We start from the raw sequence: 15,284 nt of genomic DNA on the forward strand, positions 1-15,284 counted from the left end.
GTTCTCAGTTCTCTTTTGATCTTACCTGTGAAGAGACGCAAGGCAGAACTTTGGACTTAGGAAATATATTCTAATTCAATAATGCATCATTTGAAATTCAGAGTTCTAGCTCACAGAAATGTTAAGCTCTGAAAATACATGGTAAACATAAAGAATCGAGTTCTTAAGAGTTCGTAAGGTTTTGATATTCATCACCTTCCTTTCACAGACTCACTAATGGATCACCTGCTCTGAAACCTGAAGAAGAAAGCTTCTATTTTCTCTTGTTCCCACTCGCCATAGATGGGGAAGAGTCAATGAATGACTGAATTACTAACCAGCCATGGATGTCATGGTGACTGGAAGTGCCTCGCTGCTGACAGCAGTGATGGATCTCACTAACTCACCTAAATAAGCCCTTAATTAGTGTGCCAGTGAAATGCTCTAGCAAATGAGAGGACCCAGCTTACTCTATGGAAAATCGTTTCCACATCATTCTGTTGGATTCTGAGTAAAATGCTGATATCTTTGTTATGGCCAGCAGTTAAGTTTATTATTTAGAAATAGAACAAAACAGGGGTCAATTTTAAAAGGAAAAAAATCTAAGTTTTCTGGAATGGAGAATATTAATTACAGGATCAACTTGGGTCATTGTAGTCATTGATCTTGATATGTGAATTTTGATCGAAGAGGAAGAATATTAAAAGTTTTCTTCCTTTATTCTGCTCCTGGGCTTATATCACATCCATTCTTGACCCTACAAACAAGACATTCAATTTAATCCACACTCTCAGCTTTATAAATGAGAAAAATATAGGAAAAATTTTAAATTAGCAAGAATTTTCATACTCCAATTAACCTAATCGCTATGTTATTCCTCCAATACTCAAAATTTAAAACTCAGCTAGTAAATTTATTTTATTGACCAAATCATCTTTTAGTTACATGCCTTCTAGAAGCTCAATACTGAAATTTTAGTAAGAGATGACAACATAAAGATAGGTCCTCTAGCAGGAATAATTAATACACCATTAACTTATTTCTCAAACATGTGTTGGCATCTACTATGGCCCTGAATAATTCTTGACAGAAAGCACAGGTATTCAATGTAAGGCCCCTTTATTGGTATATACCAAGGATTTTATTTTTTAATTAATTCAAAAAATTTTTAAGACTTTTATTTTTAATTGTGTGTTATAGAAATGTGCATATGAATACAAGTGCCCTCAGAAGCCAAAGGCATAAGATCCTCACTGGAGCTAATGTGAGTACTGAACTTGGGTCCTCTGGTATGCCAGTATGTACCTTTACCAGTAAGCAGTTTCTTCAGCCCCAATAACTAAGTAACAAGGTTGGCACAAGGCAGGGGTGAAGGATGCATGAATCTCCCTGAGAAGGGGAAACAGATATCACAGGTGGATAGAGCAGGTGGGAATGGAAACAGGAGGTATTAGGTGCAGGGAGGATGGAGAGTACTGGCAGAGACAACTGGAATTGGGGGGCATCTTAGGGATGAGCTAGAAACCCAGAAATCTCTGAGGGTGACCCTAGTTAAGACTAATAGTAATAGAGGATATGGATCCTGAATGGGCCATGGCCTGTAATATATATGATAATATATTTATATTAGATGATATATATCATCCCCTAATGATATTCTGTTACACTTGTAGACAGGATCCTAGCATAACTGTCATCAGAGAGGCTTTATCCAGCACCTGATGAAACTGATGCAGAGACCCACAGCCAAACATTAGGTGAAGCTCAAGAGAGTTCTGCAGAAGAGGGGGAGGAAGAAATGTAGGAGCCAGCCCCTGGTAGGATCAAGGACACTACAAAAAACACACAAGAATCAACTAACTAGGGCTCATAGGGACTCACCTGGATCAAACCTACAGTCAGGGAGTCTCTATGGATCTGATCAGTGTCTTCTGTATACATGCTATGGTTGTGCAGTTTGGTCTTTTTGTGAGACTCCTAACAGTGGGGGCAGAGTCTTTTAGGACCTTTTCCCCCACTGGGTTGTGGGGAAGTGCCTAGTCTAATTGCAACTTGATATCCCATGTTTGGTTGATATCCCTGGGAAGCCTGCCCTTTTCTGAAGGGAAACTGAGGAAGGAAGTGGAGGAAGGGAGGAGATGGGAGGTGGGGAGGAAGGGAAAACTGTGGTCAGGATGCAATATATGAGAGAAGGAATAAAAAAAATTCAAAAATCCATTTTTGAAATAACACAATTAAGTCCAAACTATTTAGTCAGGAGAAATAAATGCAAAGTAACGAGTTTAATCAAGCTGACCAGCACATATTGCTCTGAAATTGGCTTGTCTTTAAAGCAATAATCTAGAAGGTAACCCGCTAATTATTAAATTTGAATCTAACAGTATGAAGCTCTTTAGCTGACTTCTCCACTGACATACATTTTATACTTGTTTTGGCTGTATGTAAAGACCAGCAACTCGCCTTCAATATCTTTCAATATTTAAGTGTGAAATTAAAATGTTAAAAGGCCCTTTATACATCCAGGCATAAAATCTGTAGGAATCTAATGCACTTTATTTCAATAATTTTTCTGAAACATGCTATTGCATTTAACACTCATCTAATTTCCTTGAAAGGAAGAGTTTATCCTGAGTGCTCTAAAACCAATGGTTACCAAATAATGCACACGCCTAAGAAGCTATCTGCTTCTAGCTCTCTACTCATTCGCTAGTGACAAAATTCAGGAGAAAATAATTAATTATATTATTTTAAAGTGTAAATCAATGACTTTAAATTTTCTACATTAGCATGTTTTATATAAATTCTGAAAAGATGATGTCTTGTGCTTCTGCTCATTTCTAAATTCATTACAGCCATCAAAGAATCTATGCATATCCATCCGTGCATTCTTATGAGCCATTACCACAGGAATAGATACAAGAGAAAGCACAGCAGGAATATATATTTTCATACATTACAACTATATACTATTGCATAGTTCTGACACTTGTTGAGGCCTGCAAGGTCGACTTACTTCATTAAAAACATTAGGTTTCAAGTGCCACAAAATCTGTAGGATATATACTCTTAAAATATAAAATGTGGTTATATTTTAATAACACTAGTTTCAAAGGTTATAATTAACTAAGCTTATATGAACTTTAAAGACAGACCTGTTATGTTTGATTTGGTTAAAAATGTGTGCATATTCCTAATTTTCTACTTATCTTGAAGATTAAACAAAGACTGGCAGGAATTGGCACTGCACAAGTCGGCAACTCTCTATTTCTCTCGGGTCATGCCTTTGCTTCTAGAATGTTAAAAGGTCTGTTCTCACCCTAGTAACTCAAAACAGGCTGCAGATTAAAACATAATTCTATCAGATTGTTGGTGATGCAAAGGAACCTAAATGAACTAAATTCCAGAAGATTCCTAGAAAAGACAGTTATTTTTGTTACTGACAGAAGAGTGGGAGGAGAAAGCTCCAATTCATCAGCACATGTGAGGTGGCGTCACACATAAGCGTCCCAAGAACCTCAACAAGGAACCAATGCCAAGCGCCCAGGCTAGACCATTTTAAATGGGATTTCATTCAATTGTCACAGAAAGCTTCGGAGGGAACGACTTTGATATGTGATTATGACTCATTTCACAAATACAGAGGTTAAAGGGTCATCATCAGCTTGGAGTAGGGTACAGCTGGGGTTTATGTCCGGCGATGTGACTTTACTGGTTTAGGTTTAGCTCTGACACACTTAGCCTTGCCAGTAAGTTTATTGATCATCACAACATGACGATCAGCTCCAATTACTAAGCATTATTTCAACCTTCTCACTAAGTAAACTCACTATCTATATAATTTTAAACATAGAAGCATTAAAAAAAATTAAAAGCCAGTTTTATAGAACCAGCTTTGCATGGATCCAAGGGCCGGGGCTCTCCACTCGGCACCAAAATATCACACACCAGATTTAACTTATTCTCAGCTCAAATATTTTAGAATATGAATAACTTACATGACATCAATAACATATAGTTCACCCCTTCCCACTCATAGGCCTATTAGGCCTATAAAAATAAGTTGTACTTTTTATTATTTGCAAGTCGAGAGTTTGGTATATTTCTAAAGAACGTCTAGTGAATTAAAGCGACTACATGTTTTAGGGAAAAAAATGCCATTTGGAACTTTAGTCTCTGAGCATTCACATAAAGATGATAACATGAATAGTTCATTAACCATATGATTTACAGCCAACTTCTCTAAATTAGCACGTCTTTTAAAGACACATACGTTTATAAACTATTTATAAGCTGGTGAGTTTATATACTATTACAAAGAAACAGAACTTTTTCATATTTTAGTTTTTCTCCAAATCTGAGTCACAGGAATGCGTTTGCTTTTACCTAAGGGTTTCCAACTAAAGGAAACAGAATAGTGGTCAAGGATGCTGAGCAGAGCTGAGCAGGCCAGTACCTCAGGGGGACTCCCTGCCTCTGGCTTCTTAGCACACAGAGATAAAGGTTTGATAGGAAATCCCAAGCGTAGATCTCCATGAAAATAAAAATGTTATACTGACAGATATTGTAGGAGAATCATTTCTCCCTCATCCCATGTGACTCCTACTGTTTTCTCTCGGTAAGTCCCAACTACAACTTAAATTACTGATGGCGACTTCTGAGTCTTCCTTAAGTGATGTCACCTAAGGCAGAGGACAGCTAAAACTGTCATGAAACAATGAGTCACTCTAAATGCCTAATGAAAATAACTGCTTAGAGGTTGTATCGGCATCTCAAGACCTGAAGTCAAACTACTGTCTGACCTTGAAAAGGATGAAGAGTAATTGAGTGTGGACAGGGCTAACACTTCCTATGGTGGGTCAGGCACTTTCCTCTAAGCTGTACACAGAGGAAGAAATAGAGGCTACATGCCTCAAGCATGTGCAGAAGGAATAGTGTTCGTAAGGCAGGACGTTAAGACACATTAGAGCTTCTTTCCTACAGCTCAGCCCTGTCTCTTCAGGGCACTTCACTCAGAGTCAGCGTTTGTAACCTGTACACAGAAGCCCAAACGGGGCACCAGAACAGATAAACACACAGCCTTGATCTGATAAGGAATTGTAAATGAACAAAAAGATTTGAAAACTCATTCAAGCCCAAAGGGAGAGACTCTTGAGGAGAAATAGAAAGAATGAAAATATTTTGAAGCTGCAGCCAAAATTTGTTCTGATTTAATACAAATACTAATTTTGATTTACTTTGTTTGGAATCTGAGCTTTTGGGATATTAGATTTTATGCCAAGAATATACAACACTTAAAGAAGCCATAAACATATATTAATAAAAGTTTATTTTTGAACCTAGAAATAAGCAAATTTCTAAAGTAAGAGCAATACAGAGTGTTTTACAATATTTTAGGGTTTTTTTCTTCTTTACTTAAATCCATCTTGTGTTTTGATTTCTGTAAGCAAATAAAATGGAGCTGAATAACAATCTTCTGAACTCTGGATTCAAAGCCTAAATATTTTCAGTACTAATTTTGAGCATATAATGAAACAAAGGCAATTAATTATCTTGGACATTTCTTTTCTGGTCAGAGCTTAGCAATCACTTAACTTTACATTATTCTGACAAATAATAATCAAATGGTCCACCAAAGCATCTAGAAATCAGAAACTATTATAAAGCAAGTCAGTAGAATTTATCATTAATATAAAACAATACCTATGTTGATACATATGTGTATTAGGCTCCAGTAGAAATATGTCAATAACTTTACTGAAGGAAGTCCTTGTACAAAGAATTCATGTGACAAATGTATTAAGAAAATTGTAGGGGGAAAGAAATGGACCTACATGGTACCAAGCAAAGGAGCCCATCATCACAAGGATGACGTCAAACAAACAGAAGCGAGCTTTCTACCACCACACAACCACCTCTCAAAAGCTGATCCCAGGTTCTCTGGAATTCTTCTGCTCTCCACTTGCTTTAGAAAGTTACACTTATGTAACAGCCGGGTCATATTAACTCTGACTGGAAAACACTGGAAAAACATAGATAGGTACAGCCACATTGACTTCAAGCTAACTCAATACTCCTGACAATGGAAGTCATAATGAGTCAATAAGGAAGAGTATTCACAACATTATCTGGTATAGTATGATTTCTGAAAGAGGAAAACTCCACTTATCTTCAATGGAGAAGAAGACCATTAGGAATGCTGGGATGCTGGCTATCAAAGTGGTACCCCAAGACATTAACTGCAGCAAATTCAAAGCCCACGCTAACTTGCATCACCTCAGTTTAATAATCCAATAAATGACAAAAAAGACAAACAATGAAAACAGCATCATATAGCATAGCAATTTTGTTTGGCTCCCTCTGGACAAAATCTTCAGTCTTCCCATGGTTTTACCTAGAAATCCAGTTGTAGAATCAAATTGGGAATCCTATGAGGAAATAAGGAAAACGGAATAAATTCTAATATTCTAAACACGCACATTCAAACAATTTACATATTGTTATTAGTATGTATTTTAAAGATAATCTGTATGTTTAATCAATTCAAGTATCTATTAGCTTACAAATCAGCGTGATTGCTCCATGCAGAAGAAAGCAATTCTCTCAGGGGTTCTTTCATTATCCAATAAGCATTTCTTTCAGTTCTTAAACATAATTAAAAAGCACAAATGATTTAGTTTTTTCTTATTCCAGTCATATGGATGAAAAGCCATTAAGAATAAAGGTGAATAATTTGTATGCTATCAAGTATAGTTTTGTCCACTTTCTGTCAAGGTGCTATTTTTCCAAGGTCAAATCTGTGAGTGTTTAGATACTAGGACTTCATCTAAAATTTAATATGGCTAGCACAAAAGTTGGTAGAGCCTTTGTTTAGACACATGAGTTTGAAAAACAATAAAATTTACTAGTGTTAAGAGAATATAATGTTGACAAAGCAACAAGTAGAGAATATTTAAATGCAGACATGAAAATACCAAATTAAAGTAGAGCCAGGCCAGCCTTTAAGATGACTGGACTAGGCACAGATTAGAAATAATGCACTCGCATTAGAACTCCAATATCCAGAGATGAGAAAGCAATCAGCACAAAGGGGCTCTGCATAGTTTAGTCTCCACACACTCGGGCACTTGAACTTTGCTTTGTCACCAGAGTCACTGTATCAGAACCACTTGGGATGCTTTTTCACAAAATATATGCTGGGCTCTTCTCTGAGATTTTGAATGAGCTTATTTGAAGAAACAAGAATATCTGTTTTTCAAAGAACACTGCTTTCAGTGTCATATTTGCTTTCAGATAGTCATTTTTGAATGCATGTAAAGAAACAAAGGAAGGTCTAGAGAAGCTGTGTATCCAAAGTTATCATTAATGACTAGAAGCTGGCTCTGAGAAGAAAAGGCACATGCTCTTGAGCTTGTTTTAGACTAGAGATAAAGGGACCCTGGCTACTCAGATTTGTTCAGTAGATTGTTCAAGGAATTTGTTCAATAGTTTCTTAGAAAATCAAGCTGAAGAAAGGGTTTGTTAAGTGAAAAGCATTTAGTTGGTTTGATATAAAGTGCTTTTTGATTGCTTGGTTAATAAATTACTAGTGGCCTACCCATTAAGATTTCTAAGACCACTCAGCATATCCATTAGCCTTCAGATTTTAATAGTGCTTTAAATCCACAGTTAAAAAAAATACACTGGCTTCAATCTTCACTTCTTATTTATATCTTAGACAAAAACAATGAAAAAATACATCGGATAGAAATTGTAAAATCATGAGATTAAAATGGAGTGGAGTCTATCAGGATGTACACAGTCAGGGTCTGGCTTTAAACTACATGGAAATAAAGAGTGAGGGGACTTGGGAGAGTGGTAAGAGCAGGAGCCGGGGAGCTGAAAATACTCAAGATATATTGTAGGAAATGCTTGAAAAGTACAATAAACTAGTATTAGTTAAAAATCATAATGACTTACCATTTCAGCTAATAGTTTGTTTTGATTTTTAACTTCATGGCCTATTTCAATGGAAAGCTATGAAGAAGAAAGCATATTCATTACTGCTTATGTGAAGTTATCCAAAGATGATAAACTAAAAGCACCAAACCATATGAAGTATATTTAATTTCTCAGATGAAACTGTATTCTAAAGATATATACTCTCTCCTGATACTGTGTCCAGAGAAATTATTAGTAATTTTCCCACCTTCCAACAATGAACATTCTTTCTCTTGTCTTCCGTATATTATTTACCCCGTGTTAACATTCTCTTCCTGTCTCTCTTATTCCAGCATATTTTCTCTTTCTTTCTTTCTTTCTTTCTTTCTTTCTTTCTTTCTTTCTTTCTTTCTTTCTTTCTTTTTTTCTTTCTTTATTTATTGTCATATAAAATGTTCATCTGTATATTCCTTTCTTATATTTTAGCAAATACAAGTACTCACATGATTAGTTCAAATGCAGACAGATATTTAATAGTTACCTAAAAAAGGGCATTTCTTTGAATTTAAGTTGAGATTTATTATTTTAAAGACTTTGGCTTTAATATAATAAATTGCAAAAGCCCTTAAAGGTTAGTATTATGTATAACTTAAAATTATACAGAAACAGTTTGAGCATGTCAAGCAACTAATTACAGCTGCTATGCAATATTATACGTTATACCTTACACAACAAAGTCACCAAAAATTTCCCTTCTAATGCACTTGACTAGATACAATTGCTGAAACTCTTTGTGAGTAAACATAAAGGTTCTTCTAAATTTAATTTGTGTAAAAAGCATATATAACACTTTTATGAAATTATACTACTATTATGCAGAACAGATATGAGGTTTTCCTCCAAATTCATCAGCTTAGATGATAGAGCAGGCATTTCAACCTATTCAACTACTCTGAGCATGAAATCTATGCCAAGGAAAGAAATCTTCAGTATATCATAGCTTTCTTCTAACACAGAATCCTCCCCATCAACCACAGAGGGATTTGTTGGCTTGTTTTGTGGTTTAAGACATTTAATTCTCTGTCCTTCCCAATGTGTAAGTTAACTTTTTAATGGGCTACCTTACTAGGTCCATAGATTAAATCATTTTAATTAGGATAACTTTGGAAATAATACCATATATCAAAAACACTATTTTGAGTTCAACTTGAATATAACTTTCCAAAGACTGATATTAAATACCAATTACATGTGAGACTGTGACCTTCTCTTGATGTTTCACAAGTGGGTAGTATGTTTATTGCCATGGAAATCAGTAACATACACTTTTCAAATCATCTTCTATAATTCCTTTAACAGAAGTTTACTCAGTACTGCTGAGAAGGAACTACACTGAATGACACAAATGATCCTTATTCTATAGGGAATGAGTTAATACCGGATATAGTCCTGAGATAAAGCATGGAGAAGGGCAGATGCAGCACTGGCATCTTCCCGGAAGAAGGAAGATGGTGACAGTACTAAAGGCAATTGGATTTTTTAAAAACATGGAATAGGGTCACAGTGGTACGCAGAGTACAAAAGAGAACTTTCATTTGTCTGGCTGCAAATCCATATGCATTCTGGATGTGTTGGGGAGAAGCTCTGAAAGGCAGGCCATTCTCTGAAGAACATTGAGAGAGCAATCAAACTACAGAGTGATAGCAGGAGAATCCAAAGACTTCTGAGAGAGCAGGACATGCTTTAACAAAATTCTACCAATAGCTGTGAACATTATGAAGATCAGGGGGAGCTGAGACAGGTCCAGGGATTCTCCCAGGGATCTATACATAAATGGTAGGGCCATGTTAGAGAAACATGGGAAGGCCCAAGATTCAAATGAGGCTCAAAGATGGAAGTATTATATTTTAAGCCACTAGAAGAAAAGGCTGGAAGGGCTATTTCACTAGATCCCCCAATGCTCTGACCAGTGAAATTACTGGAAAATGTCCTTCTAACAGTGGCATTTTCTCTCTTCTTTATAATATTCAACCTGCTAGTTAACATTCTTTGGTTCTCTTATTCTAACACATTTTATTTTCTCTTTTATTCATACAAATATATTTACCTGTATATTCCTTACATTTTACAACGTACAAGTACCACAGGACCAAGTCAAAAATACACATATACATTTAATATTTTCCTAACAAAGTATGGCATTTCTTTGATTATAAGTCTAGACTGGTTATTTTAAATATGTTTTCTTTATTACAATTACAAATGGGGAAAAAGTACAAGTTAGCACTTACTGTAACCTAAAATTATACAGAAAGCATGCCTGGAACCGTTGGAACTACAGCATATAAGGTATAGTGCATTTTAGATTTTGCTAGGTATGGTTTAAGAAAAAAAATTAAGTAAGAATACCGTGTCTTTGAACTTGCCACATCTTCTAACTTATTAATGAATGGTCTGAACTTTTGGTGCACTTTGACTTCAGTACACCATTCTGAAATGAATCCCTTCCTTGATGACAATAAGTTCAAAACTATGAGTTACAATGTGAACGGCACTGGTTCTGTACTTACAGATTTTATAGCCGTTACTTTGCTTCTCAGACTTTCAGTGAGTCTGTCATTCTCTTCTTCACAAGCATTATAGCCACTATTGGCATAGCCATAGTTCCCATAGCTGCCAGGAGGTGCTCCGTCACCTACAAGGATCAGAGGCACACATGTAGGACTGGAAAAACAGAAGCTACTCTTAAATCTTAGTAGCTAAAAGAAGATGAAAAAGACCCCCGGAGGGCATTGCAGACTACATATACCTATTATAGCAACACTGTAAATCAACTATTAAAAATCAGAACCAGATATTACAAAAATTCTTTTCATATCCTCTTTTGAGTATACATTTTCTTAAATATATATTTATTGATCATTTATTGATTGCTTAAAAAACACTAAACTTGACACAGATGTACAAGGATATCTGGAAGAAATTTGTTGCACACTAGAAATATATGTTTTAATAAAAGACATAAACGTAGCACTATCTACCCATCAGGGAAACTTGTAAGATGAAAGGGAGAAAGATAATGTGGAGGGAGGGTTCTCATGGTGGAAAGATGGTAGAATTTTCCTAGCATCTTTCTCCAATAATAAGCAAATAGTAGAAACCAAAGAACAAAGGGAAGAGAGGGCCATAGATGAAACCCTGGGGAAGAGACACAGTGGCTTGTTGAGGCCATTAGCTGAGAGTCTCAAGAAGTTCACACATCTTCCAACCAATATTTGTTTTTCTCCTATGTTTACAGAACTTGCATTCTAGGAGATGACGTGGAAGATAGAGGAATCCATTACTGTCTACTATAGTACTCGGCAGTCACCAGGAAACAACAGGTACAGTGAGCATTAGGCAACAAATCCATACATAAATGTTTAGGGACTGAGGGCACTTCACCAAGTTGTAATAAATTGATGGCATCATTTTCTTTGTAAAGGAAGAAAGCAAGCTACATAGTAAAGAAGAGTGATCCCTTAGAATAAACAATAAAGAGAATCATGAAAGAACCATGACTCAAATCAGTCAGTACTACTAAAAGAATAAATTAAACATTGCCATGGCAGTATACTGAATTGGCTTCTTCCCTCCCAGATACAAGCTTCTCAACAGAATGGCTCCTTGGTCTCAGTCAGCCGTTAAGAAGCCACACTGTTGGATGGCTCTAGAACTGAAAGTTTTCATTAATATTGGGACTGCAGAACAAACCCACAAACTTTGATGTAGTCTGATGGACAAAAGAGTGTAATATGTATTGAAGGGACTAGATTGTCTACGGCTGGAAGCAGATTCTCTAATGATCTAGGAAGTCAGAAGAAAGGGATACCCTTAAAGCTATAGGCTACCACAGGCTCAAACAGCAAATGCAGTAGCAATGATAGTAAGAATAATCATAGTAACAGCCAAGAGAGTGGATATCAATAAGTCTAGTAGCTGAAGAATGGTTGTGTGTGAATAAGAAACTCTTTTAAATCACAGCACAATTTAATTTTATTGAAGTAGCAAAACTCGTGAACCCTTCTAGCTCTGACTGTATAACACTAACATTGACCGCCTACATTAAACGATAAGAGCATAAACGAAATGTACTCATTTATCATTCTAGATCTCTATAAGCACAGAGTTGTACAAGCAAGCATGCAGACACAAACACACAGCCTACAGCAGTACTTAAGTAAATACTTATAAATGAGCTACAAAGGACATTTTTCCTTTACTATTAACCAACTTTGTCAATGGCAGAGTGTCTCATGCTTCTCTATCCTCTTGCACCCAATGAGCACTCTATGTGTCAGATGTCTATATTTCTCCCTGTATCACAAAAGCCACAACAAAATGTCAGCTATTTCAGAGGGGACAGTTGCACACTTGCTGGCTAGCATGCTCTCCCTGAAGTTCTCCACACATATTTCCAAACAGATCAAAAGCTGGTGGATTGGGCATAATCATTTTTCCCCACTCCCCAACTAAAACCAACACTTAAAATACTCCATGCAAACCCTAACAAGATTTAAGAGCTGCAACTTGTTTTATGTGACTAAGGACTGGGGTATGACATATTGTCCAGTAAGTAATTCTGGATTGGATGAAGTTAGTTATTAGACAACTTCATCAATGAATTTGTCTAAAATTAATGGTTATTTTGTTTTATTTCTTTTGCTTTGACTCTTTGGCCTATCTTAAATTTAAATTCAGAGTTCTTCCATTTTGTTCTTTTAAAGCAAAACATTCCGTCTTTGGTCCAGAAATTTTTAATGCAGTTGCAAATTTCTTTCTTCACACCATCTCCCACCCCCAAACAGAAAAACAGAACAAAACAAACTAATCTAAAATAAAATACTACAGTAAAATAAATAAATAAATAAAAATAAAATACTACAGTTGCTATTCTAACTGAGACCCAATTTTTCAGTGAGAATTAATTACTACTATGAAGAATTGTAGAAAAGCAAGTCTTGAAGGTCATCTTCAGCTGATGTCATTTCTGAAAAATGCTACTTCCTTGAAACAGGTTCTATCAATAATCAGGCCAATTCATTTAATAGCCCATGTGTAATGTGGCAAGTTTTACATATGAATACCTATCAGACTCACCATTATTTCAAATTTCAAATTCAGGTCAACACGCATGGTACTTTTAAAAGTCTTCATAATTTAACACCAATTTAAGTGATAAGCATACTTAACCAAATAATTATCCCTCTTCTCCACTGCACTTCAAAAAGAATTAGGAGAGGACTCTAGCCTGATGATTCTAATTTAATTGAAAATCTAATTTAACATCTTTCTGAGTAATTCTAACATAAAGTCAGAGATAGAAACCTACTGTCAAGTCCCTGACCTTCATGCACTAAAAACAGTACAGCACAAAGGAAATTCTAATAGGCCCGTGGCCTACTGATGAAATGCAAAGTCGTTGAACAGACAAAGATCTCTGGAAGCTTCGGGGTCCTAGTTTCACTCAAAGTGACTTCATCACCACAGTCTCTTGTACACATCATTCATAACTATCCTGAATCCTGTCTGGTCATCTTCGTTCGCATCTGGGACTTTACTTCTCCCAGTCCTCACTGTCACTGGCATCCTTCAAGTTCCCTTAGCTCCAGGAGGTCCACAATGAGCCATTATTAAATCCCTACTGCATTCACTGTCTATTGAACTGAACTTGTTCTGGGATGAAAAGTTACCACCTTGGATTTTAATTTGTCATCTGCTTCAGAAGCAATCTGTCTTCTGCTCCTCGGTAACACTGGAAGTTTTGGGAAGCACACGGTGTGTCACAATAAATGTCTGATGTCATTAGCAATGGAAAAATATAGGCATATATGACTAATCTTGTTTGAAAGTAGATCTTTAGGTTATCTGAGATGGACTACTTTCTTTCAGTGATTTCAAACATTCATTAAATTTACAACTTCCTTCACATGCAACTATTTATTGATAATCCTGTAAATTTATATTACTGACCCCTTTTAAGGCCCTTATTTTTCAGTGGCTTTAGATACCTCATATTCTATTCATATAATCAATCTTATTAAAAATACTACCATGTCTCCACACTGTCATGAGTATTGTATTGCTTCTTATATAATTAAAACTCATAACAAGCAGTGAATTATGAGTTGCAAAAGAGGCTTTATATGCTTCATACATAATTTTAAGCGTTTGTCCATTCACTGGCTTTAAACACCTAAAACTTTTTAAAACTATGTTTTTATTAGTTCAATTTATGCCAGAATGGCAACATCCTTTTTAATATTTCATACATTTTTCAAGCACTCTGCCCTTCCTTCTTTAAAAGTTTGTTAATAAAGAACTTCAGAACCGGAAAACAATATTCTAATTATTTTCTGTTGTTATTAAGTTATTCCTTCCCCTGATCCATAAAGGCAAGAACAAGTGGTAAGTCATGAAAACTACCTTCTATTGCCTTAGCAGTGGGACAAGGTCTAGGTGAGAAATGTTCCAAGAAACTCACCTTTGACCCAGACCTTTCAACAGCAGGCACTTTAACAATAAGGACACGTAAATTTACCTTTGTAACTCACTGTTATCATACTAACACATCGTTATTGGCGGGCTTAAAGCTTACTACCCACTCCCCAAATGTCACTTCTTAAAAAAAAATAGTAAGATCAAGAATGAGTAAAGCAAAGGAAATATGGCTTGGGAAATATGGCTACTCCTCAAACTAGCACAGAGAGAAAGAAAAACTTACACTAACCAACTCACCACTCTGTGAAACCTACCATATAGGTTTAAACTTTTGTTTAAATACAACTTAAGGAAAACGCTCGGAACTGGGACAAATGATGTGAAACTACTCCAAAGAACCCAAACAACTCGCTTTCGAACCCTAAAGCCATTGACAGAAGGCCGGTAGTTTCCCTCCCACACCCCTACTCCCGGCTAAGCAGGTCCTAGGGTCCCCAAACTTCGAACCTCAGCACTGTTCTTACCCAGGCCTGCACGCCTCATCCTGCCAGGAGAGGAAAAGGCGGGCAAGGAGGAGTGGGTAGGAAAGGGCCAGGGTCACCCGACCTCGGCTTCAGTCCCAGGGCTCCTCAGAGCACCAACTTTTCGCCTCAGAGCGCCACGACATCAGTAAAGTCTAAACACTGCGCCGGTTTATGTCGTCACCCGGACAGATATAGGCGCCGGGCGATACGATTTAGTTGCATTCTGGGAAATGTAGTTTTCCGTCTTCTGGGGCACAGGGTAAGAGAGGCGTGGTAGGAACCAAGTATGGAGCGGGCGGGGCTTCCGGAAGGGCAGCGACAGCTGCTATGGCTCTAGTCCTGTGAGTCTGGGTCTTTACCTCTTCCAGAGCTTCCAGTATGGCG

General features: G+C 36.6%; 1 protein-coding gene across 2 annotated transcripts; it reads right to left on the reverse strand.

Moving 5' to 3' along the window:
* Positions 1 to 510: 510 nt before the first annotated feature.
* On the reverse strand, positions 511 to 15,074 carry Bet1 (Bet1 golgi vesicular membrane trafficking protein). Of its 2 annotated transcripts, XM_028779158.1 has the most exons (5): positions 14,901 to 15,074; positions 10,467 to 10,591; positions 7,936 to 7,992; positions 6,371 to 6,404; positions 511 to 736 (listed from the first exon to the last, which is right to left on the reverse strand). In XM_028779158.1, the coding sequence occupies exons 1-5, from the start codon at positions 14,917 to 14,919 to the stop codon at positions 714 to 716; spliced, it is 258 nt and encodes an 85-aa protein (XP_028634991.1). In that variant the 5' UTR covers positions 14,920 to 15,074; the 3' UTR covers positions 511 to 713. The 2 variants fall into 2 exon arrangements, with proteins under 2 accessions (XP_028634991.1, XP_028634990.1); XM_028779157.1 differs by lacking the exon at positions 511 to 736 and having other exon boundaries at positions 5,288 to 6,404.
* Positions 15,075 to 15,284: the final 210 nt, after the last annotated feature.

This window comes from Grammomys surdaster, unplaced genomic scaffold (genome assembly GCF_004785775.1).
Source record: "Grammomys surdaster isolate TR1022 unplaced genomic scaffold, NIH_TR_1.0 345, whole genome shotgun sequence".
Lineage (NCBI taxonomy): Eukaryota > Metazoa > Chordata > Mammalia > Rodentia > Muridae > Grammomys > Grammomys surdaster.

Bases quoted from the DNA above. Each gene is read 5' to 3' on its own strand.
- Bet1 (XM_028779157.1), bottom strand. The intron at 7,993-10,466 runs GTAAGTACAGAA...TCTTCTTCATAG, and splicing joins AAGTAACGGCTATAAAATCT to CTTTCCATTGAAATAGGCCA. The intron at 6,405-7,935 runs GTAAGTCATTAT...ATTTCCTCATAG, and splicing joins ACAAACTATTAGCTGAAATG to GATTCCCAATTTGATTCTAC.